Source organism: Eleginops maclovinus, chromosome 3 (genome assembly GCF_036324505.1).
Source record: "Eleginops maclovinus isolate JMC-PN-2008 ecotype Puerto Natales chromosome 3, JC_Emac_rtc_rv5, whole genome shotgun sequence".
NCBI classification, from domain to species: Eukaryota; Metazoa; Chordata; class Actinopteri; order Perciformes; family Eleginopidae; genus Eleginops; species Eleginops maclovinus.
Genome location: NC_086351.1, coordinates 17,364,183 through 17,391,016, shown reverse-complemented (window position 1 = coordinate 17,391,016; position 26,834 = coordinate 17,364,183). Strand labels below are relative to the sequence as shown.

The 26,834-nt window shown below is 38.6% G+C and overlaps 1 protein-coding gene across 1 annotated transcript in view; it reads left to right on the top strand.

The window, feature by feature from the left end:
• Positions 1 to 26,402, top strand: part of LOC134862319 (CUB and sushi domain-containing protein 3-like) — a 199,550-nt gene extending 173,148 nt beyond the window's left edge. Inside the window, exons 60-70 of the mRNA XM_063880172.1 lie at positions 412 to 585; positions 5,718 to 5,891; positions 6,907 to 6,980; positions 8,181 to 8,292; positions 17,578 to 17,757; positions 18,244 to 18,309; positions 20,003 to 20,161; positions 20,519 to 20,631; positions 21,399 to 21,486; positions 23,233 to 23,374; positions 24,000 to 26,402. Of these exons, the coding sequence (XP_063736242.1) occupies positions 412 to 585; positions 5,718 to 5,891; positions 6,907 to 6,980; positions 8,181 to 8,292; positions 17,578 to 17,757; positions 18,244 to 18,309; positions 20,003 to 20,161; positions 20,519 to 20,631; positions 21,399 to 21,486; positions 23,233 to 23,374; positions 24,000 to 24,159 (1,442 nt within the window). The 3' untranslated portion in view covers positions 24,160 to 26,402. The remainder of the gene's footprint in view (positions 1 to 411; positions 586 to 5,717; positions 5,892 to 6,906; positions 6,981 to 8,180; positions 8,293 to 17,577; positions 17,758 to 18,243; positions 18,310 to 20,002; positions 20,162 to 20,518; positions 20,632 to 21,398; positions 21,487 to 23,232; positions 23,375 to 23,999) is intronic.
• Positions 26,403 to 26,834: the final 432 nt, after the last annotated feature.

The window sequence follows — 26,834 nt, the reverse complement described above, 5'->3', positions numbered from 1 at the left end:
CTGTACCGTCCATGCACAGTACCCCAACATTACCAAGGGTTTAAATTGCACCTCCCATCTACAACTCATTCATCTTTAACTTTAGAAAAGTCTGGAGCTGTCTGTCTATTTATTTGCACCATAGTCGCAATATTTTGGATTTAAAGATTTGCAATGACTTATCCTAGACATTTCTGTATAATTTATGTTTAATGAAATCAAGCTAATTCCCTTTCCCAGCTGTATTTTTAAAATGTGGACACTCTTGTCTCTCAATAAGGACTGGCTGTGCTCTGATGTGTGTCTTTCTGTTTCTCTTCTTCTCTACAATGCTGTTGAACCTGGTCTTCTCTAGAACATGACTGACCAGTTGTCTCCATTGATTTTCTTTTATTACGCTTGACAGTGACTGTGCCCTCACTCTCCCCACAGTGGTGACGTGTCCTACACCCCCACCCATACCCAACGGCCTCCTGGAGGGCTCAGTGCTGGAGTGGGGTACCAGCGTGAGCTACAGCTGTCTGCCTGGCTACGAGCTGTCCTTCCCCGCTGTGCTCACCTGCACGGGGAATGGGAGCTGGAGTGGAGACCTGCCTCAGTGCTTGCGTGAGTCACCACTTTGTACTTTCATGATAATTATGATGATGATTAGAGAGGTCTCTAGAGGAGGTCTCCTTATGTTGAGACTACCATGGCCTTGCTGGCATTTATGTGGGAGTCTGAAACATGGTTATTTGCACTGTGGGCTAAATTGAATCTTTTTCCTCGTTGCCACCTTCCAAACGTTATTGAGCATGTGAAAAGTGTGTGACCCATTATTAAAATCTGGCTCCTCTTTGCTTTTTGTATTACGTATCTGTTGATTAGGAATTATTTTAAAATGGTAATAAAGGTAAACAATAACAATTTCTACCTTGTGCCTTATGTAACATGTTCTTCAATGAAATTACCAAAGTTACCACTGTGAAAACAATTTGTGGAAAACATGGAACTCTTAGGGGTATTATAATCCACAGTCGTAACATTGAACAAACTTACTTTGGGAAGTTTAACAAAGCTACATTTACTTAAATGGTCTCCTTATAGGGATATACCTGCGTGCTATTTTACAACTTGTTCAATTCATTGAGAATATTCAGTTTTTTGCTGTTCTTGCAACTGTGCTGCCAGAGAGGTTATCTGAAATTATTAAAATGAATGAAAGTCGTGAATAATTCATGAATTGTAACATCAGGGCCTTGATGAAAAAGCAGAATTACGATATGTATATAATGAGTCTTACAGAGATGCAGAACAAGGATTATCAATGTAGCTCCGACCTGCATTGTCATGTCATTTTTCATAAGCACTTAGTTATACTTAATCCTGAAACATCTTCAGTGATTTTTCTTTAAAAATATTAAATTAAAATGAGTGTCAGAAGGACTTTGTATCCTACCTGTTCATAAGCGTACATTAATATTTCATCATTCGTACATGAAGTTGAGCCTCCAATTTAAATTTTGATTAAATGAAAAGTGATTGACCTCTAGCCCTAGAGTCAAAGCTACAGTGATTATGAAGATGATAAGTGGGGTGTCTGATGCTCTTTACTACATTAAGACCATCAATCATCTTTGCAGGCATAATAACAACCCTTGGGATGCATGACTGCTCAAGAGTGTCTCTGTCATCCGAATCATTTTTGCTTTGTATCAGTGGGATAGAAATTAAATATAAAGACGATTGTTAGTGAGGACCAAGTGGAATAAAAACAAATGCCACTGAAAATATACATGCACATTACTCCGAGCACTGAAAGATGTGTTGTTTTGTTATTTCTGACATTTGTGCTGCTCTAATAACATCTCTTACTTTAACTGGTGAATGTAAGCAGTCCTTTTCCAGCTAATGGGCTGCAATAACCATTATATTGATTGATTTATAACAGCCTTTTGCAGAGAATCTCTGCCATCAGATAGCTGCATGCATTATTTGTGCTGACACTATCTGATAATTGCTGACTTTAAGTAGTGAGTTTATGAATCCCCCTTAGACTATTCAAAAAAACTAAATTCATTTCTAAGTTTTCTGTAATAAGTTCCAAAGTCAAAGTGTGGTGCTAGTGGCTGTATTTTATCCGGCGGACACAGCCCCATTTAGGTATTTAGCGTCTGAGATGCAGCTGACAGACTGCTCGTGTTTGTGACCATGCAAATACAAGCCCAGTACTTTGTGCAGCCATTTGCTCTTTCAAATGGCAACATTGCACTTTATTGTATTACTTGTAAGTCAATGTGCGCACTGCTGTCTGATTTATTTCCTGCTAAACAGTAAAGGATGGTATTTGTCTGTTATGGCCAGATTTGTGCTTCAGCACTGCTAAGTGACCAACTGCCTGTTTTATTGAGGTGCGCTGGATCTGGTCCTGAGTTGTTACGATGGGTAAAGAATGTCATGTGGACATAAAATGGATAAGGTTCCACGTGGTTAATTGTCCGTGTCTACTTGCTGTCTACTGCAATTATGATGTCATCCCTCAACACACAGCAATCATTTTTCCACATCAGCACTTCCAATTCAACCTCTGGCAGCTCTGGGAGCGAGAAACCTTTATGTTCCATGATGTTAGTGTTCATTATCTCTCAGCACAGGATTGTTTTTGAGGTAATAATTACATTTATTTGCTCTTATGCTATGCTGACCCATAAGGCAGGTTCCAGTTAGGGCTGTAGCAGCAGACCAGAAATGAACACAACTGATATATTTAAGTGTGGAAATATTTAAATGATGTTAGTAATACACATATTGTGTTAATTCAACATCTCTTATCCTTTTTCCCCCTCCAACCTCCTTCCATGATACCAAGAATGTTTTTCTCTTTGGTCACCATCATTTTTATGTGAAATCTTTCTATTGTGACAGTCCTATTTCTTATTGCAAAATTGACACAGTATGAGAGCCATGAACTATATAAATATAATTGAGTGTGTTTTATTAACCATCTTTGCTACATAAGCTGGCTCTCCTAAACGTGTTGTAATAGCTAGCCTCCCGCCACTGCACTGGAAGTGGAAGTGAATCTGTGATAAATCACTGAGGTTTACTGAGGCAAATAAATGAGTGGAAAATGGGGGCAACAGGGAAAAATGTGCTGATCATATTTTGGTGTAGAAGAGGTTATTATCTATCCATTAAAATGTCAGCACAGCACTGTCTCCAGCAGTCTCAGATGCTATTCCAAATAACTTGCGCAATCACTCTTAATAGATAAATCCTAAATTGGTGTCAATGCTGGTTTCTAAGGACCATTGACCATTACTATTAATATTCTGTGTTAACTTATATACACACAAAATTGTCATGCAATGTCTTTAAATGCACAGAGGCCAATAATTGTTTTCGTAACAAGGAATGTTATGCTACTATAAAGACATGACCACAAGCACTTTTGAAAAATGTATATGTCCCATTGACCAAGAAAATCATGAGCTGTGCATGAGGGGAAATATTTTGGCTCTAACATACACAGCGGCTGCAAATATAACCTGATAAGTCAATTACCTTCAGTTCAGTGCATAATGATTGTATTAGATGTACTGTAGGACTTGCACTGCTGTGGACTTTAGAAATATGACTGCAAATAATACTCAGCACTTTTAGTCCAAATAGAGCTCAGCAATACTGCAGGAGATGCCATGCATCTGTACAAGCAATTAAAATCTGTTCTTCTGTAAGCACTTGCAGCCAAACAGGATTAAGATGCATATTCATGTTCCCTTTCACAGCACATGGGAGGCTGGAGAGCAAGCAGCAAGATTCAGTGTCTGAGAATGCTGGTTCATGTGTCTGCAGGGATGAGACTGTGATCCCAACTTTGAATCTGGCCTCTGCATACTGATTACTTCAAAGCATTGATAATTCATCAAGGAAGGAGAGAAGCTGTGAGGAGAGAGAGAGAGACTTTTCACTAGACTCACTCTCATAGTCCCTCTCTCACTCTTCCACTTAACAAACACACACACACACACACACACACACACACACACACACACACACACACACACACACACACACACACACACACACACACACACAGGCACATTAAATATGCTGAGCTTGGTTTGGCCCGCAGCCATTTCTCTTATATATCCATAAAACAGTACATTATTTCCCTGCAGCTTGACGCTCATGACTGATGTGCATGTCCCCTGTTTGGTCTGTATTGTCAACCTTCCAAAAAAGAAATCCAACTGAATACATAATCTTACCATGTTGTTTAAAAAGTGACAAGAACTGTTTTCAGGTACAGTAAGGATGGAGCTGGGTGTTGAAACGTGTTTTCTAGGAGCAGATATGTCTCTTAATACAGGGATCTGTTTCAGAGATAACTGTATTCACAGTAATGGCTTTATTCAGCCATTCCTGCATGGGCTGGATTCTAATCTCGTTCTTTGACTAGGTATCCATTATGTCAGGAATTGGCTGGCGGAAGCCCCTGTTGGATCCTGAATTGTAGGAAGAGAGCAAACGAGAACTTATCTCTGTCTGCAGACCTCCACACAGAAACAGCACATGTCAGGTCTGGAGAAGCAGCCTGCCTTATTATTGGCTTGATCCCACAGTGCTCTGGCTGCGTGACTGAATGCTGTGACTGTTGTCCTTGCCTCTGCTCTCTCACACACTGAGCTTTTCTGAACCTCCCACAGCTAACAAGTGACTTTTACAGAGCTTTGTGGTTACAGAGGATTGATGTTAAAACTGTAAAAAAAATATATGGATAAAGGATACTTTGGCAGTAAGCGATATGGCAGGCTTCTCTCCCATCAAACCCACTCCGTCTAAATTATTTCAGTCAATTTGATTAGATGTCTATAAGCAATAAATTGAAGGAGCAGCAGCGATAATCAAACAGGCTTCATCTGCTTGGGCCGTGGCGAGAGTCCCATTAAAAAGGCTATATCGTACCAGAGGCTCGGGAGCAACTACGGCAGCAGATGGCTCTAGTTGTGTTAACCTCAAGGCCCTGTCAGCTAAATTAATATTTCACTTGCTAATTATTTTGATCTTAAATTGAGTGCCATGACCTTCCTCATTCCCTTTTTCCTGCCAAGAATGATATTCACATTTCCTCTTTAACACTTAAAAGAAAGGTTGATTGTACGAAATAGAAAGAAGTACAGACAGAGCAATCCATCCTGAAACAAAGACTTCAATGCATCTGCCCACGTGCAATGAAAAAATGGCCAAAGGAAAATTTGCGACAGGCATAATGTCAATATAATTTGAATAATTCAGTCCATGAACACTTTCCGAATAATATAGAAAGGCAATCATGTGTACAGTCAGGTACTCAAATATATCGGATATAATGAACAGACCCTTGAAAACAGCAAAGCTCACAGCAGCAGTGCAAACCTCCATAGGCTCTCCTCATCGTGATCTGATCTTGTATGAGTGCAGCAGCCCACACAGCTTATTATATCTGAATTAAATGCTTTATAGTCAAGGCAGCGCTGCATTCAACTGAGAAGCTAGCTGCAGTATTCTGAATGGGCAATGAAGTTTAAAAAAAGAGATGAAAGTTTGAAATGTAAAAAATGGTGCAGAGGAATAGGGGATCAACATTGGCATGGGAAGGTGCAACAGTGAAGAACGCGGCTGGATGAATATTTGCTGGAAAATGTGAAAGATGTGTGTTGGATTTGTTGGAGCTTAGCTTATCACATCAGCAATATTCCACATTTCTGCCTCTGCAGCCAAATTCTGTGGAGATCCTGGTATGCCTGCCAAAGGACGGAGAGAAGGGCGCAGTTTCATCTTCAAGTCTGAGGTGGTGTTCAGCTGCAGCACCCCCTATGTGCTGGTGGGATCAACAACACGCATGTGCCAGGAGGAGGGCGTCTGGAGCGGATCTCAGCCTCGGTGTATAGGTACTGAAATATGTTTATTCCACTATATTCAGGTTTCAGATCGGGTTGTAATTCTTTGGTTTCTTTTTTTCTTTGCCATCTAAGTATATGTTTGACAGTGGTGAAAAGTAACTAAGATTTGCTGAAGTACTGTACTTACAGTAAATGAAATGAATTGCCAGCAATTATTCTAAGATGTTATTTCTTCAAAAATATTTCACAGTTCCAGCTTTTTAAATATTTAAAAATATTAAATATAGTTATAGTTTTTGTAGAGTACATTTCCCTTATTGTACTTATGTACTTTTACTTAAGTGCGATTCTTTTTTCAGTATGTTTACTTGAAATTGAATATTTTATAGTGTGGTATTATTACTTTACTCAAGTACAGAACCGGAATACTTTTTCCCACCACTGACAAAGGATCACTGAATCATTTATCTCTGGATATGACTTTTTTACATGTAAGAGATGAGCATATTCATTTCTATCATTAAATAACAAAGGTAGTTCAATAAAATATACAAGATGTCTGCCAAGTACCATCCCATTATTCCAAATCATGCTCTGTTGATTCTCTTAAAGCGACTAGCATTAATATCAAAACACATTTGAAGGTGAACTAGAATCACTGGGCTGCCATCTGGCACTGATGTAAAAACTAAATCACGAGAATGGATTGCATTATTTATAATGTTACCTCAGGGGCGATGCTTTATATTTGCCGCCTAGTGTTGCTGAAGAAACATTTTAATGAATGGGTTTCAATTTGAATTTTGTCTCACTGATGATCGAAAGTCTCAAAAGTCCATGTTCCTAAAACTTGTAAAAGCCCCTGAATTTCATAGTCAAGTAAACTAAAGATGGCAGGGTAATTCTGTTCATGTTACCACATCACTTCAGTAATTGTCCTCTGGTACATGGCACACCAGAGAGAAATTGCCTCGCCATTATCAATGATTGCCGCTCTGTCATATTCTCATTTTTCTCCTCCTGCAATTCCCCGGCTCATCATAACAATGGTTTCTTGTTTCAGAGCCCACGAGAACCACATGTGAAAATCCAGGCACACCTGAGCATGGCTTCATGAATTACACAACAGGCTTTAAGGTAATGCGGGCTACACCTGAAATGGATACATCTTATAAGTTGATGCTGTTATATAATTTGAAATTGAAAAAGGTATACTAGAAAAATGTATTATGAACAAGACGATATGTGTAACTTAAAAACATGAATTTTTCAGAATGGACTAATACATCATGTTTGTTTTAGTTAAAGCATAATACATACCTGCTTCCTTCAGCTCCACATTCAAATGAAATGTGATCAATATGTGAAGCAGCCTAGCGGAGGTTGATGCACTTTGTACGATACACAGCAAAGTATCATACAGAGCTTGCAGCTCTACTGCATTACCTTTCATTAGGTACTCCTCTTTCAAGTGGGTTTCTCTTAATAGATGTTCCATGTAGAATCATTATTTATGACTTGGGATGATATTGAGAGATGATAATGAACAATGTTGTGTCTGTATCCATCCAAGGTGGTTTATAAAAAAAAGATTGTTCTACCAATGTGGATATGTGAAGACACAAGTGTGTATCTGCATCTACAGTAATGTGCATGTCAGGCTGTTTGTTTGTATGTGTAATACATGCAATGCTAAAATGCATTATAGTAAAAAAAAAACGTATATCGTGACCATTGATGCGTGCTGAGTAGCTCCCTTGAGATGCTTTCTGCCAGTGTATATCATTTTATTTCCTCTCTGTTGCTCTTAGAGTGTCACTTACAAGTTAAGTGCAAACTATTTCTATACAACCGTCAGCAGAATGTCTGAAATTAAATTTGTCCCAAATGAAAGCAGGAGAACCGTATTATTTGGATCACTGCTGGTAATGTCTGTGCACTTAAATTTTGTCTCCATTACTGAACGACTTTACCAATAACTCAACGGAAATGACAAAAGTGTTACGTCAATGCTGTCGAAAGGGGAAGGTGGCTGAAAATATAAGTAATTTATTAAAATGGCAAAGATTGTGCTTATCTCTATATATTTTAAAGCAAAAAGTCAGCTCTTTCACTACCTAATGTCTGTGCATCAGTTGAGAACACAAACATGGGCCATCGCCTCTAGGAATAGTCTCCATCTGCCTCCACACACTACAGATAATCATTAAAAAGGGCAAAAAAACTTTAGTGCGCAGTATTTTTCCCAAGCTCTTTATATTTGATGCTGGGAGCCTATTGGCATATGCATCAGGGTATTGACTCTCCCCACTTTGTGTGCTGTCTGTTTTTGGCCAGGTGGGCAGCAGAATAGACTTCCAGTGCCAACAGGGACACCTACTGCAGGGCTCCACCACCCGCCTCTGTTTGCCAGATCTCACCTGGACCGGCATCCAGCCTAGCTGTATCTGTGAGTGCCTGTTCCTCTCTCTCTCTCTCTCTCTCTCTCTCTCTCTCTCTCGCTCTCTCGCTCTCTCGCTCTCTCGCTCTCTCTCTCTCTCTCTCTCTCTCACTCTCACTCTCTCTCTCTCTCTCTATGTCGCTATGTCTTAAAATCACTCTCCCTGTCTTTGTTTTTCATCTCCCCTCCTGGAATATTGTCACTGTTTATTTGCATTGCTGGAAACTTAGACAATAGCTTTTCTTTTCTTCAACATCCCCTCTCTCCCGTGGTTGATACGCTTTATCTAGTCGTAACCTTTGAACTCCCGGGAGATTGCAGCTCCAGCTTCAATCAAGCTGCCATCCCAGTCATTCTGAGAGTAAGGTGTTGACCGTGATTACTGTCATTGTGTTCCAGCTACCTGAACTCTCGAACAACACGAAACCAGGGCACTGCAGTTTATTCCAGTTGCTTTGCCAAGCCAAGTGCTTTTCAAAGTTGTGATATACAGTCAGGTCCATTAATATTTGGACATTGACACAATTTTCAGTATTTTGGCTCTGTACACCTCTACAATCGACTTGAAATCAAAAACTCCATATGTGCTTTAAGTGCAGACTTTCAGCTTTATTTTGAGGGTATTTACATCCAAATCAGATGAATGGTGTAGGAATAACACAACATTTTATACATGGTATCCCCTTTTTAAGGGACCAAAAGTAATTGGACAAAGTAACATAATCATAAATAAAATTGTCACTTTTAATACTTGGTTGCAAATCTTTTCCAGTCAATGTCAGCCTGAAGTTTTGATCCCATAGACATCACTAGACGCTGGGTTTCGTCCCTGCTGAGGCCTATGCTTGTTCTTTTGGCAGTTTCCCTCAGTTTTGTTTTCAGCAAGTGAAATACGTGCTCAATTGGATTTAGGTCAGGTGATTGACTTGGCCATTGCAGAAATTCCTCTTTGGTTGCTTTTGCAGTATGCTTCAGGTCATTGTCCATCTGCAGTGTAAAGTGCCGCACAATGAGTTCTGAAGCATTTGGATGAATATGAGCAGATAATATTGCCCGAAACCCTTCAGCGTTCATCATGCTGCTTTTGTCAGGAATCACATTATCATTAAATATAAGGGAAGCCGTTTCATTGGCAGCCAAACATGCCCATGCCATAACTCTACCAGCACCATGCTTCACTGATGAGGAGTAAGCTTTGGATCATGAGCAGTTCCTTCCCTTCTCTATACTCTTCTCTTCCTATCATTCTGGTACAAGTTGATCTTTGTCTCATCTGTCCATAGAATGTTTTCCAGATCTGTACAGGCTCTTTTAGATGGGTTTTAGCAAGCCGTAATCTGGCCTTCCTGTTTTTGAGGATCACTTACGTTTACATCATGTGGAGAACCCTCTGTATTTACTCTGGTGAGGTCTTCTCTTAATTTTTGACTTTTTCAGAGATACACCTCCTCCTGCAGTTTGTTCTTGATCTGGCAAACTGTTGTGTAGGGCTTTTTCTTCACCAGGAGAATAATTATTCTGTCCTCCACCACAGTGGTCTTCTATGGTCTTCCAGGTATTTTGGTGTTGCTGAGCTCAACAGTGCATTCTTTCTTTTGAAGAATGTACCAAATAGTAGATTTGGCCACACCTAATGTTTTTGCTATGTCTCTGATGTTTTTTTTTAATGTTTCAACCTAATGATAGCTTGCTTCACTGATAGTGACAGCTCTTTGGACTTCATATTGATAGTTGACAGCAACACATTCCAAATTCAAATAACACACCTGAAATTCATTCTAGATCTTTTTTCTGCTCCTTGTAAATGCACTAATGAGGAAATAACACACACCAGGCCATGCATCAGCCGAGCAGTCAATTGTCCAATTACTTTGGGTCCCTTAAAAAGGGGATACCCGGGATAAAATGTGTCGTAATTCCTACGCCATTCACCTGATCTGGATGTAAATACCTTCAAAATAAAGCTGAAAGTCTGCACTTAAAGTACATATTTATTGTTTAATTTCAAATCCATTGCTGTGGGGTACAGAGCCAAAATAATGAAAATTGTGTCAATGTCCAAATAGTTATGGACCTGACTGTAAACCACTATCCAGTGAAATCCCTTTCAGCTACAGCATTTTCCAGAAACATAGTAATACCTTGCTTTCTGTGTGTGTGTGTGTGTGTGTGTGTGTGTGTGTGTGTGTGTGTGTGTGTGTGTGTGTGTGTGTGTGTGTGTGTGTGTGTGTGTGTGTGTGTGTGTGTGTGTGTGTGTGTGTGTGTGTGTGTGTGTGTGTGTGTGTGTGTGTGTGTGTGTGTGTGTGTGTGTGTGTTTTATTGGCAAAAGGAGGTCTTAATGGGATTGTGAATCCTTCTAGTGTTGCTTGCTGTCTTTTTATTGTTTATACACTTAGTTGCCTAACCTGGCTGAAAACAATACAGTTCAATACAAAAAAACAATGTATAATATCCTACTTGAATTAGGGTAATCATGTTCAGTGTTAAAATGTTTGAGAGATTTTGACGTGGACAAAATTGTTGGTACCCTTCCGTTAAAGAAAGAAAAACGGTCACTGAAATAACTTGAAACTGACAAAAGTAATAATAAATAAAAATGTGTTGAAAAATAACGAATGAATACCATTCGTATTATCCGTCTCTTCAATTTGTCATCAATTCCATGGACCTTAAACTTCTGAATAATATGTGCACAGGAACATCAAGCTGCTTGGAAATGGTCTTACCTTTAACATGCTTGTCTATAATTGTCTTTCTAATATCCTGAGACAACTCTGTCCTTAGCTTTCTCTGCTGCATGTTCAGTGTGGTACACACCATGATACTAAACAGCACAGTGACTACTTTTCACCCTTTAAATAGGCAGACTGACTGATTACAAGTCTGAAGACACCTGTGAAGCTAATTACAGGACACATCTTAGTTTAACATGACCCTGTGGTCAAATTATTTTCAGTCTTTTCTTGGGGTTCCATCATTTTTGTCCAGGCCAGTTTCATTCTTTTGTTTTTTAAAATAATTCTGTTGAAACACAATTCAAAAGCAATGTCTGATTTTCATTCGTTATTTTTCAATACATTTTTATCTATTGTTACTTTTGTCAGTTTCAAGTTATTTCAGTGACCATTGTGGGTTTTTCTTTCTTTAACGGAAGGGTTCCAACAATTTTGTCCACGTCTGTATGTTAATGGCCTTTTTGGAGATTCTAGTTTGTGGCACTTCTGAATTGTATTGTCTTTTTCCAAGAAATGTTTCTAATATTTAGTATCATTGGAACAAATAGAATGCAGGTTGTGTACAGGCTGTAAATGCAATACATATTTTTTCTAATGCTTAATGCATGCGATATAAAACAGGATGTATACCAGATATACAAAAAGAATCATTTCCAATCTTTGTCAAAAAATAATGCAAATATTTAGAGTTTTAAATAACATTTTACAGTAAACCTCAGAATAAAATGTACAAAACTGGTCTTATTATCGTTCAAGGTGTATATTTTCCAATGTATATGTTCTAAAAAGTCCCTTTCAAAAAGCTGACAGCAAAAACAAAGCATCCATAAAGACGTGTCAACGACAGCTCCTCCGCTCCACCTGTATCTTTAAACTGCTGACCCCGTCATCTCACTCACTAAGGAGGTTGCGCATCCCCTTGCTCCTTAATGGCATTTATTGCCAGCACTGATGAGTCCATTAAAATAAAAGAGCAGTCAACGTGATTTTAGGTCAACATAACTACAGCTTAATGCCCGAGCAACTCCCCAAACTGGCACTCACATTTTGTTTTAACCAGAACATTTCTCTCTATTCATGCTCTGCTGCCAAATCTTTGGAAGGTGTAGATGGCATGACACACTTGTGTTGGAACTTTTAGGTAAAAAAGAAAATGGTTATTTAACAAAATGGAATATATAACTCAAAACCATAAGATAGACTTCTGAGCATTGAAATGAATGGGCCCTTTTGTGCTCTTTCAGGGTTTTCCATTTCCTGTAGTGGGTGCTATAGGTTTTTGTGCATGTACATGCTCTGCAAAGGCTTGAATCCCAAATTCACACCAGAGATAGTTTTTCTCCCCCACACTCACTGCATGAAATGCCTCCATTGGACTCCTTTATTTACTTCTTTAACTTAATGACATCACTATGTAACACTTGCGCTTCTATTGGCTAGTGCTTTAACACATTGTGCGTGATAATCTAAGAGGTGGTACAACAGAGCCGGCCAGCTAACCAATCAGAGCAGACTGGGCTCTGGTTTCAGACAGAGGGTGTAAAGAGGTGCTGCAGCACAGACAGTATGAGAAAAATAAAGAGCTTTTTCAACATTAAAGCAACACATATCACAGTAGAGGCACAAAATACAAATATGAACCTGATATATAAACATAATAGGACCCCTTTTAAATGTCATTATTCACTTTATTGTCAACAACTAGTTTAAGTGATTTTTCGCCGAGGAAACCTAATGCATAATAATAATGTCATTAATATGTAAATACCTGAGTCTACCAATCCTGATGAAAAGGTGTTGTTAGTCACTTTGTCAGCAGCATCTTAGCATTTTAACCCCCGGCATTACACAGACCCAAGCTGAGGTCAGGAGTCAATTGCTTGATTATGTACTCCTGTCTGACAATGGTTGATATTTAACTCGCCACATGCTTAAATATGATATTTAGAATTGTAGTGTTTGGGTTAATGGGATCTACATTGTACATAGACTAAGAACAAAGGAATATTTTAACAAAAACTTAACACGAACATTACATTAAGCTACTTCATTATTTTGTAGACCTTGAGTGTTCATTTTATATTAAAATAACAACTTTGGCGTCATGACCGAAAGAACGAGATCGCGGATACAAGCGGCCGAAATGGGATTTCTCCGCAGGGTGGCTGGCATCTCCCTTAAGGATAAGGTGAGAAGTTCAGTCATCCGGGAGGGACTCGGAGTAGAACCGCTGCTCCTTCGCGTTGAAAGGAGCCAGTTGAGGTGGTTCGGGCACCTAGTGAGGATGCCACCTGAGCGCCTCCCTAGGGAGGTGTTCCGGGCACGTCCAGCTGGGAAGAGACCGAGGGGTAGACCTTGGACCAGGTGGAGGGATTATATCTCTTCGCTGGCCTGGGAGCGTCTTGGAATCCCCCAGTCAGAGCTGGTTGATGTGGCCAGGGAAAGGAAAGTTTGGGGCTCTCTGCTGGAGCTGTTACCTCCGCGACCCTGACGGAAAAGCGGGAGAAGATGGATGGATGGATGGATAACAACTTTGGCAACAAATGTCTACATGTATGGCTTATTTTAGACTGGAGCAAAGAGAGTGCATAATTTCATTTTACTTCATGATGACTTGAAATACATTTATCAACCTCTAAGTGATACATTGCATCCCAGTGAATTGCCTCTGGAAAGCCTCTCTCTACAACCTTTTTGGATTGGTATACAAAACATCCCACGAGCCAAATTCACTTTCACATTGATAAAATAACATATTTGTTACCCTTTTTGTATAACCATGTTGTTGTAAAGCCACCCACTGAAATGGCAGTCTGACAACTAGTTCACATTTCATTCAGAAGCTTCATGTTTTGAGGCTTTTAACTCTCTCACTGAGTTCAGCAGGTGCAGTTTCTTTTGTTGCTCTGTGTGTCTGTGCTGAGGCTGCAGCGTTTCAGGTGCTGCACTCTGGTTCTGGTCCAAAGCTTGTGATGGATTGAAAAATGTATTGATTTTCCTCTGACCTTGTATCTCTCCAGATTCTACAAGCAATACTTTCATGTAAAAAATCTTAAATGTACCATTTTTTTTCTTTCTGAGGAAGCTTTAACCTTCAATTCCACCTAAACATTGGTGATAAGTTAAAGTCAAACATTAACAGTTTAAACATATCCTATAAAGAAAGTTAACTTAACGTCAGCAGTTAATGAGCTAATGTGTTGCCCTTTGACTTTGCATCTCATTAATTCATTAAACGGCAAATGGTAGAGACGTCAAGTGGATGTTCAACATTCATAACGTACTGTTAACTCTGTGTTCACAATGTTATGATAAAAGACCTTAAACGTTTCTGTTCTGGTGTATAAATATAGCATTATTTGTGCGAAGACACATCGCAAATAAATCATGTGACATTGTGTTAGTATGAATTTAGGCATTTCCCAGAATAATTTATAAATGTTACACAGCATAATTTGTGTGTAATTTATATACCTATATGACTATGTTTTCTTATTTAGAATTATTTAAAAGTCTAGTTAAATCATTGAAGATCAAGAAACATTAAATCAAAGGTCATTCTGAATGTCTGTTTTAATATAAATATTTAGTATTCATTTTTCACACATACAGACGGGGGGTCTGCCTGGCGTAATACAGTGTGAGCAAAGTGAGGTTATGTATTTGAGTATGAGTGCTTTTGTATGGGTCCGACACACTGTGTTGAACCTCGGTCAAAACTGCCATAAATCCTCTAAAATACCTTTCTCTGTGATTAAATGGTCTTCTGTTACTGTGAAGCCACTTAAATGGATTTAAAAGTGGAGCCAACCAATCTCATACTGCTGGTGAAAGCAGAAACCCTGGTGGGATTATCAACAACAGATTTAATAGATGAAATGGACCCAACTGAGAGTGTCACATCACTGGATCCTAATCATATCACCTTTATATAAGATTAATATTTTAGCTTCTAGGTATCCCAAATCTTCCCAAAAGTATTCCCAGCCCACTTTGATAATTCAAAAAACAATAAATTAGTGTTCTGTCTAAACTTAAGAATCAACTGTGGAGTACAAATTTTAACAAATATTGAAATGTCACAACATTGCTATGCTCGGTTGAGGTGGAAAATGTAGTTTATTAATAAATACAAGACATGATACAGTGCAATGGTAAAAGATTGAAGCATGAGACTTCAACGTCAATGGAAGCCTGTGCTCCACTGAAGAGATAATAAAGAGCGGCAGATTAACAGTCGCCTCTCGCTCCATACAGATGTAACCTTCCTCACATTTACATGAAACAAGCAGTAATGCAATGTTTCCATACAGTTTTCTAGACTGCTTTTCACCATACAAGGTCTGACTGGGACTTTTCAGGGTTTTAATTGTTTTTTAATGAAACTAGCAAACAACTAACCATTCCGATATCAAAACCTTTATCAGCCTTTTCTTGTTTAAAGAATACATCATGTTTTACATCAAGGCTTGCAAACAAGCTTGGAATAAAGAGCTACAAGAAAGACCTTGTAACAACATAACTTTGGCATTCATGCTGCTGCTGTCTAAAGCTGGCCATCCTCCTAGACTGGAACCGAAATCCATCAGCAGGACTGTCTCTGTGTGTCTACCTTGATCTGTCTCCTTCTGTCTCCATCCCTAACTAATGCACTCCGTCTCTATCACAGATACCAGCTTTGAACTTAGAACAATACACAGTGCGAGTGTCTTTTGAGGCCTCGTCTTATCTCAGGAGTAAAGCCTGCTGGGCTGTTTGAAGTGTAAATAAACATGGCACTGAGATGCCTCTTCGATAAAAACAACTTGTTGGCCTTGTAAGTGTCTTCAGTATTCATGGGCTACACACGCTACAACCACCCTGGACATGTGCTGACAGTTTGTAATTTTAAATGGGTTACATGGATTTGTGCTCAAGCAGCGAAAAATGTGTTTATTTAATTATGTATGTTTTTATGTATTTAAGTCTTCACACTTTATATCTACAACTTACAGTATCAGGCTGTTTCCCCTCTTTATTGCAGTAAATAGATACCCATTATATATATTATATCCTACAGACAGATAATAAACCCGTTGAAAAAGCTCTGGGCTACACATAGGAGAGACTTGTGCAGCTTTTATGCTCTTTTTATTCTTTTTTTTCTAAGGAAACTAAATTGTTATAGCCTGTGTAGCTGAACACAGTATAGGATCAATAGGAACAGTATACTCCTGGAATTTAGCTCGCATTGCCACCTTAATGCATCTGTTTTACAATGTAGATCTACCATATCAAAAGTAGTATCCATCAAGAGGAGTTTCCTGATATGTCCTCATCTTTTATAAAGCCCAGGATCTTTCATCCTGGCATCCTTTCTTCACCCTATTGCCACTAATGTCATAAAGACGCCATGAAGAACCCATTCGGTACTGGGACCCGCTCCCAGCTGCCTCATTTGACAGCTGGCAACGTGTTCTTTCACTCACAAGCTGCACAATTATTTAGCTATTTTCACATTATTGTTGAGCCTGAATGATCAACCCCTCAGTGTTTTGGTGGTGCAGTATGATTTGCATATTTTGTTTAGTTTTGAGTTTGTTGGTGTGAAAAATTCAACTAGGTTTATTAAACCCACTCATGAGAGAATAAAAAAATATGAATATGGTCTATAGGAAGCTGGTGTTTTGGCAACACAGCAATAACAGCTTTTGTCCCTGGTTTCTGATTCAGCGAAAGCTTGTGAACTAAGCTTTTCAACCCTTTCAAATTAGCACGACACTAGCTGCTTGCTTTGTGAGACAGAATGATTAAACAAACTAACAATTTACCGACAAAACGTGAAAACTGAATTGCGGTTTTAAAAACATTAAGCCCAACACTACATATGTTTATATTTAAGTGGTTGTTTGTTGTTTTCCAATGAGCAATTTGGGTTACACCTGTCTGACTGGGTGTCTGACAGTGTTGTAATGGAAAAACATTCTCACAATATTTACAATATCCTTTTCTTCAGCACTGTTTTGCAAGGACACGTATAAGCTTACTTTTGTATGGTATCAACCGTGATTGATTGGTTCAATAAACACAAAAACAACAATACATGTTTTTGTCAAACTATTGCTGAATGATTCTGCAAACCTTACTGTTGTACTGGCACGTTATGTTTTGCAATCCAAGGCTATGGTTAAATTATTCATAGGATTGACACAATAATTATTTTAACATAACTAAGGCTCACTACATGTTGCAGGCTAATTCAGTCTAAATGGAGGCATTGTATCTCCCAAGACATAAGTGTCCACATTCATACTAACATAGAAATTAGACATATTAAAGTATCAATACAGTATGTTCCCTAATTGCTCCCTGGTCTCAATTAAATTCTGAAATGGGTGTGCTTCCTTTTGTATCCCCTTTTTTCCTAACCCTCCGTCTCTCTACAGCAGCGAGAGCTTAATTATCTTCGTGTCTGTCTGTGCCCCTCTGTGTGTGCAGTCGTCTATGCTGTGCATGAATTGTATTGAGCTTCATTTGTATGTGTGTGTAACAACGTGTCTGCCCTCTGCTTGCTCTCCAGCACACTCCTGCAAGCAGCCGCGGAGCCCGGCCAACGCTGACGTTGTGGGTCTAGACCTGCCCTCCTACGGGTACACCCTGGTGTACTCCTGTCAGCCAGGTTACTTCCTCTCCGGGGGTTCAGAGCACCGAGTCTGCCGCTCTGACAGCAGCTGGACTGGCAAGGTGCCTGTGTGCAGAGGTACGTCGTTGGCAGAGGTCTGCGGGGGCAGATGATGGAGAAGAAGGAGGGGTGGAGAACGAGTTAAAGTGTTTGAGGGGAAGATTTTGCATTTCGATAAAAGTGAAGGGTTTTGAGGACTTGGTGCTCAGTATCTCAAAATCCACTTTGTGACATTTGCATTCATGCTCACTGATAGTTAAGACACTAATCAAATATAATGAGTTTTTTAGTTTCTGTGATGATTTTCGGTAAAGCTACCTTGTCAATGTACTGTCAGCTAATTATAGTCTGCATGTTCAGGTTCTTTTTTAACAGGAGGCCTCAACATGGTGTTGATTTTATAAATGTTTGAGTGAACTGAGCTAAAGTCCCAGAGTTGTTAACAAAATGCAAAAGAGTTTAAAGTAGGCAGTATGTTACAGTTGTTTACTTTTCCAACATCCTCCTGCAGTTCAGCCCAGCTGTGTTCATCTTTGTGACTTACATATTTATGTTCCTCTGCAGTCGGATCCAAATCACAAGAGAAAACTGTCAAATCCGTAATGGGAACACCAAGCCCAAAAATAAATGGTGAGTTTTGAATTTCACAAGTTGTTGAACTGGTAGCTACAGAAATCTGCCGTACTGGAAAATGTTTATCACAGTATCTTCTTGTGTGTGTATCTTTATCAAATCTTAAAGGTGACAACGTCTTTTCAGCTTTTTGTTATTACTGGTGTTCCTCAAAGTCGCCGTTTATTTCAGTGGAGTTCAATAATTAATGTAATAGAGTAAATGCATTAAAAATATTAGAATAGAAACCAGGTATACAATGTTTGTATTATGACCATAACATGTTATATTACTGCTCTTTTATGGTTAAAGTGATTCAATCACTGGTACAAAAACATAAATTAGTACTATAGTGTAACATATTAAGTCATAAATATGTGCACTACCTAATACCTACATTGTAATACATCTTAGAAACCTAATTTGCACACAAATGTAACTACTTGCAGATTATCGCATTATTCATGAAACCGATATATTCTAGATATACACATGTATGACCTAAATATTCATTTAAAGCACCTAATCTTCCCAGAGTGTTATTTAAAATGTAATTGCATAATGAAAGCACAAAAAGATGGGGTTGGTTAAGATCCCTTAAATAGAAAATAACAGTTTTATTGTTTAGGAAACCTCCACGATAATGAAATCAGACAACAACCTTTAAGGCAGGTTCCAACTTTGCCATTTATGTTTTATTATTTTGTATATCTGCAAAACTAATTGCAGTTCAACCAGCATTTCCTATACTTTGATATTCGAACAAAGATGGACATAGTAAACATGTCGTGCTAAACATGGGCATGTTAGCATTGTCATTATGAGCCTGTCAACATGCTGGCATTTGCTTTGGCATTTAGCTCAAAGCATTGCTGTAGCAAAGCATTACCTCACAGAGCCCAGCATGGTCCTGGACTCTTTGTCAGTTTCTGTAAAGGTAACCAGAAAAACCCAGACACACAAGTGAGAGATATTACTGTGGTATAAGTCCTTATCCTTGAGACCAACGAGGTTAAGTATTCAGCCAAAGGTCAAAGCAAACCATTCAAATGTACAAAGAAAGGGGAAACTGTACATAAGAATGTGCAGGCCGTTTTTATCCCTTAATAGATTTACATCTGACTTAATCAGTTTCATGCAAAGTAATACACTATTGGCAAATTCAGTTGTTACAAAAATATTGTTTCATGAAAACTAAGTCCACCACTTAAACTTAAGTTGTTTTGTGCCAGCCATAATTATTCTGACTTATTAAGTTTGGTTCATGCTGTTAACGACAAGCAGTCGTATAATTGATTCATAACTTCCTACTAAATAATTACCAGTAGATAATGACAGTGGTGGGAAAGTTCTTCTATAAAGTTTAATCAATGCAAAACAATTTCAGAAAATCCAGAGTTATCGTCTCCTGAATGCATTTAATTATCATTGAGATTGCCAACGCATACAAGAAAAACTGCAATCATTCAAACTGAGTGAAAAGACTGTTATCAGCTGTTTGATTCCACAGTATATCTAATTACCATTTTGCAGCGTGGGTGCAAGCATTCAGCCTGCATTAAAAATATAATATTCATTTAGTATTTCAGAAATAAGATCAAGAGAAATGTAATAGGAGTGATTTCCATACCTTTTTTCACACCATATTTAAAGGTCTTGTATAAAACAGTTATTTAATGCCATTATTTAATGATGTTTTTCTTTCCTGAAGTTCCCGATGACGTCTTTGCCAGTGATTTCGTGTGGAAGGGTTCCTATGACTACAAAGGCCAGAAACAGCCGATGACTCTGACAGTCACAAGCTTTAATGCCACAATGGGGAAAGTCAATGTAACTTTAACTGACAGTAGCATGGAGTTTCTGCTCTCTGGTGAGTCATCTATAAATCATCTGTCTTCTACTTCCTCCCCTCTCCTTCGCTCTCTACCTCCGTGTGTCACTTCCATTTATTTTGAGGGTGTCTCATGTCAATCAGTCAATCGCCAAATGATCTCATGCATGAGATTGGAAATTAACTATTGGCTCTAAAGACGGATGTTTTTGTCTGCCTGCTCCTCGCCCTCCTCTTCCCTTGCTGTTCTCTTTCTCACTGCTTACTTATTCTTTTCTTTAATTGCTCCACTAAGTTCTCTCTGCTACTTTTTTCTCATCCCTTGCACTTGTTTTTTTACCCTCATCTCCTTATGTGCATCATTTCTCATGTTGCCTCCTGTCCTTTACCTCCTAGGAGTGTACAAGCGCCAGGAGGCACGGTTGATGCTCCTGCTGTACCAGATGAGAGCGCTGGCCCACAGCTCCTTGAGCAGGATTACTGATGAGACCTGGGCAATGGACGGATTTGTGAGTATACACAGGAATTTGAAACAGCTGGCCAGGGATTTTTCCGAAAAACCAAAAACTGTGACTGTGTTTTTCTTATATTATTAAATATGTATTTCTTGTTCAGTCTGACAGACACCAACAGTACATGCAATGGGGCAGTAACTGCTTTGGAGCCAAAAATGAGCCTTTTCTCGCACTGAATCAAGCCAATGTTTTATTAATTTGGGTTTCTCATCCTACTTACACTGCCAACACAAAAAAAGAAATCACAATACATGAGAAGAAACTGTGACAACCGACAGAGCAGTCATTTCCTGGCTTATTGTTTGTTTTTGTTTACATATTTTTGGCTGTACATCAGATGCACCAGTGGCTCTGCCTAAATCATTTAAATGTTGCGTTGACAATTTGCTAAATAAACTCAGATGCACACCTGACAGCGTAGGGAGGTGGAACAACTGCTGTACAAATCCTATAGGTAGATTTGAATTTCCCCATCTTAAATAATCTTAAAGGTCCACTTTGAGGAGCGTGTGGAAGCTGCCAAGCTATTGATAGCACAGCTTCTAAAGCAGGGTTCAAAAAACAATGGTGTTATATTTGAATGTAACATAATGACAGAATGTGTTGAATGTCATACTAACTACAGTATACTGAATGTTGTTTTAGATGTGGTGTGAAAAAGATGCAACAACTAGTGCCAAGAACATCTTTTTTTATTAATGCCGTTGAAACAAAACAGGCAGGTTTCTCAAGCTTTGTGTTGTTTATTTGTTATCTGCTAGGTTTCAGCTGAGCCTGAGGGTGGCAGCTATGTGTTCCAAGGCTTCATACAGGGTAAAGACTACGGACAGTTTGGACTACAGAGACTTGGTAGGTGTCATTTTAAATACATGGTTGCCATTACTATTCGAATATGGAAGAGAAGTAAAGGAAAATATTTAAATAATGTCTTGCATTTGTTGTGAATTATTTATGTTAGAGTGGTTTTTACACTTCTGCTGCTGAAGAGGAAAGTTTATATGTACTCATCTTTAATCATACGTACAAGCATGATTTGTGCAGCAAAGTATTCAAAAATGTAGGCTACAAAAATGTGAGACAAACACAACGGAATGCAGACATCTTGTAATAAACATTTAAAGTTTGGAAATTAAAAACATTTTTCCATTCAAAGTTTCTAGAGGAGGTGTATTTGAGGCATTAAGGGACAACGTGTGTGTGCCCTGAAGGTGGTCTACAACAAGGCTGAACTCTGGTCATCATCATTGCACTCAGCTGAGAGTAACTTTGTGAGGATTTTTTGTGAATGCAAATGGTCTTGGTTTAAATACTTAAATCAAACTCAAAACGTTTAACCTAAAAACAGTTCATCCTCAACCCTTAACCTTCTGGTTTGGCAAGCCAATACCAGCATTTCCAAATCTCATTATTTTGATTTGTGGTCATTACAGGGACCAAACTGTTGGTTACATTTTGAGTTTGTTTTCACATAGGTACTGTCTACCGGTCAACACATGTTTAAAGATGTATGTCATGGTAAATGGCATTACACCAGTGACTCAATCCACCTGATATTGATCATCCTCTCGGATATGAAAACCTTTAACTGGATTTGTATTCTTGACTTCAGAGTTTGTTTTCAGCATAAACGTTTAGCTTTTAGAAGCAAAGCTAGAATACAGTTATAGAGAGGGCCACTGCCGAGCCATGCCATTCACATTATTGCGTCATTTGTCTGCAGTATTTCATAAACCCCCCCTCACAACAATATGACATAGCCCTTGCCTTGTGTCACAGAGGAATATAAACACAACGTTCCCATGGGGTGATCTGTGCACTAGAATGATCAACACAGTATGCTAACATTGTAAACCAGCAGCATGGCTGACAGAAAACCAATCTGCACATGTAGACTATTAAGGTTAAAACTAAGTAAGAAAAAACATTAAAAATGCAGTCACCTAATTCAAAAACTGTCTGTCACGTGTACCCACTGAGAAGGGGTTTTCTTTGCTCCTTTTCTATGGCATTATACAAAAAATATGTATTCACCAGAAAACTGAAACCCGAAAGAGGTCCAAGATTTCCCTCTGGTAAAACATATACCATTAACATGAGAATATGAGTTATATGGCTCACTTTTATTGATTTCTAGCCCATCCTTTGCGCAAAAAAAAGCTACTCCATTTTTGCTCCGGATTGACAGCATACATACTTTACATTTATGGTGTGTCAGCCACTGACATACGACGCAAAGTGGATTATTCCCTTCCACATCATCATCCTTCATTATTTTGTGTTCAACATTCGTGTTGTCATCGTCTCTTCAACAAGATTATCACAGTCGCAGTGATCGTTATTGGTAAGATCATTATGCCTGCCGTCTTTATCAACTGGCTGCCGCGCCTCCGACTTGTCATCACTGATCATCTTCCTCTTCATCATCATCGTCATCATCATCACCATCATCATTATCGTCACCAGCAGAAGATATGTAACTTTCTATTTTTCCATCGAGTTTCTCCAGTTTGTTGCATTTTAATCATCTTGATGTTCTTCATTCACATATTCTCTATTTTCCGTCTTTTTTTGTTTAATCTACTTTTTTTCTTCCAGGTTTGAGCATGAGAGAGAATGTCACACTCGCTGACCCTGAAACCAACGGCTCCACCAACAGCAGTTCTGTTGCTGTCGCTATCCTCGTGCCTTTCTTTGCCCTGATCTTTGCAGGCCTTGGATTTTATCTCTACAAACAGCGGTATGTAGCGTATCCCGGTGTCTTCCACACTGGCGTATCCCATCTAATAGCTACTTTGTTCTGGGTGTGTGCTATTCCCACATCTGAAAGAAAGTTCTACATTTTCACGAGTCTGTGCCTCCTGTTGAGTTCACAAGTTATTAAACAAATATTTGATGTTGGAAAGGTTTCAGAAATCCAGATTTAAGTTGACATTTGTACGGTTTGCAGCCAGAGGAAATTCAAATCAAGATGAGGCAGATCCTGCAACAAGGTTCCTCACTGGATACAGTAACTTACTTGTGAGAGGCTTCAAAGCATGATGCAATTTTAGTCAACATGTTACCATCTTGCACAGCAGCATACGTGAGGCATTTTCAATGAGAACTACAGCTTCAGTATGATAATTTGCTGTATGGAGATAGGTAGATTATTTACACATATCTCTTAGAACAGTACATACACCAGAACCTGTGACGGGGTATGGGGCTCGTCTGACTGATCTTTTCAATAATAATTACCATTCAGCCTACCGCAGCTGTCCAAACCAAGATAATGGAGACATGTTTATTGGATTGGAAGGGGGAGAGATAATTAGGATACTGTCTCTGGACTAACATACATCCTTCTTTTTTTTTCCCCTCAGGAAAACAGATAAAGCGCAGTACACAGGATGTTCTGTCCACGAGAACAACAATGGACAGGCAACTTTTGAGAATCCCATGTACAACACTAACACAAAAGCCGCTGAAGGGAAAGTTGTCCGCTTTGACCCGAATCTCAACACCATCTGCACCATGGTTTGATGTCGACAGACTATGAAAGATGGACAGAAGGGGAGAGAGACACACATAGAGGGAGAATACAACTTCTCCTTGTTTCTTAACATTAATATATCGACATATTTATATTTTTCCTGTTTCTGATGGCATACAACAAAGACAGAGATCTGCTTCAGAAATATAAAGCACACTTTCAGCAATGCTTGCGGCATTTGCAATTGATCATATACAAAAGGTAAAGAACTAATGACGAGAGGAAAAAGAGGTCCCACACCTCCCTGGATCTTCCCGTAGCTCGGAGAAGAGAAGTGTTCTTTACACTCTGTGAGTGTTTGCTTTATGAAAAAAAGAGCCTCTGGCATATAGATAAAATAGAGTATTATATGCTCTGTAGTATAAATATAGAGGGGTTACTTCACAATGCCAAATGAAACATGTAATTCTTTCCTTACAAAAAAACAGCCCAAATCTCAACCCTTTTATTTTTTCTTATCCTCGTCTCATTTATCCCAACAAGAGTTATTTTTTACTTATGGAGGTGAGTAGCCTCTCATCTGTGAGATGACCAATGTTGTCTTTAAATTCTATTTTCCAAGCAGTGAAGTGTGTGTGAGAGGAGATGAGGATGTGGAAAAGAAACTGCGTCTTTTTGAATAGTGTGTGCAGAGGTCTGTTCAAAGTTATATGGTTCATTATACCTCTTAATTGGACAGCACCTCCTACTGACGGAATATGTGGCCAGGGATTTAATTACTGAAGTGCAGTGTAATTTTTTGGAGTGCGATTGGGAGGGTTAGGGCTTTTATTGTTACAGTGCAGGTTCTCTGACAACAATAGAGTGCATTTTGTTCAGGAGAAATATAGTCAACATTAGGGTTTATTATCAAGTTGTTCGCAATGAATTTGTTTTTGACATAAATGTTTCGGTATGGGAGTTTACATTTCGGACTATTCTGAGATTACTGCACCTTTCAGTATATTGGTCATGTGGGGCTCATCCATCTATTTAAGTTATTTGAACTATTATTTTCTTAATAATTTCCCAGTCTTTTAATATCCCAAATGAACCAAATTTGGTGTGAATTAACCCCAGCCTTGAGCCTGTATACATCATGTATCTCAAAGTAGGAGTTCCTTGCTTTTTTTGTTTTATAGAATGAACAGTCGAGAACATACAGTGCACAGTACCTACAGCTGGCCAGGTTTCCCAGAAGTTTATTTAAGCCTGGATGTCGGTGAAAATAATACAAGTGCAAAGATGTGTCAGTGAGCACTCCGACGCTGTAAACCTGTCTTGTTTTAGGCTGATAAAAGGTTCGACATGCGGTTGCCTTTCTTTAGAGTAATTCCGAGACATAGCAAGCGCAACTTCCACACCATCTCAGATTTTCCATTAACTGAGCAGTGTTAGCGTTTCTATAATTATTTTTGGGAAACTGTGCCTTAGTCAGTTAATCCTCGATCCATACTCCTACTCTGAGACGATTGATGAATACACGGCCATGGCCTTTAACACAAATGGTTATGTCCATGTCTTACTGACCCATCAGCTTCTGCCAACAAATGTACAGTATACATTCAACAATTTGCACACTTTTCCAAGAGCCAACATCAGTATTGTGCTACCATTCAACTACCACGTATGTTTTAAAAATGAAAAATGAATTAGACACTGTCATCACATTCCTACATCATTGCAGTGCCTTGAATACTGTATGGGCATATGTTTTTAAGGAAGACATAGCATTTGCATTAGTAAAACTGTCTGTGTAATAAATCTGCACAGTTTGCAATGATTTAGCTGAGTGATGTCAGCTCTGATGGTTTATCAAAGAAGAGGTCACTCTGAAAAGCAGAACATAGTTTCATACCTGTGCATGTTGGCAAAAAGTGAACCAGTATAGCAACTGCTGCTACATGTATAGTACTTTGTACCACTATGTTGATTCCTGTCATTGCTGTTACATTTTGTACATTTATACAGTTTTGATACTTGATGGCATTCTTTGGAAAGATGTCTTGTGTTATCAATATGTAATATCTTTTGCGAGTTCATATTTCTTATGGATGAGAAAGAAATGCACCTGGTAAACACAGTACACTACAAGTCAGTCCCACATCCGACTCTGGAGTAGAGTAGAATGCTTTTAAATGTACCACACAATTGTTGTCCCATTCAAAAACCTGTGTATATGAATATGTACATATTACAAGTTTTGTAAAGAGATATATTTTTTATGCAAATAAAGCATTTGTAAGTTATTGAATATGTTGTGTAAAATTTCACTTGTAAATGTCATGTAAGATCAAAAAAATGTTTTGTATTTTTTCGTTATCAGCAATGTATAAATCCTTAATTTATCTATAAAATATAAAATAATGAAATTCAATGTTGCTATTCTCCTTTGTTAATAGGGATGTCATAGCTTGGTGAGGTCTCAGATACAAAACTCATACAGAAAAACGTTTGCCATGTTCTAAGCAGAGTGCTCTTATCATTCAGTATGCTGCTTCTTTTGCAGATTTTTTTAATGAGTTTTACACTTGCTGACTTGCTTGGTTTAGACAAAATAACCACTGATATTATCTCTGTCAAAGGGACACTGTAGATCTTTAAAAGGCTCTTGATATGCATTGTGGTCAATTATCCTTGTTAACATTAACACATCATGTGAGCAGAAATTCAGTCTCAACCTTAA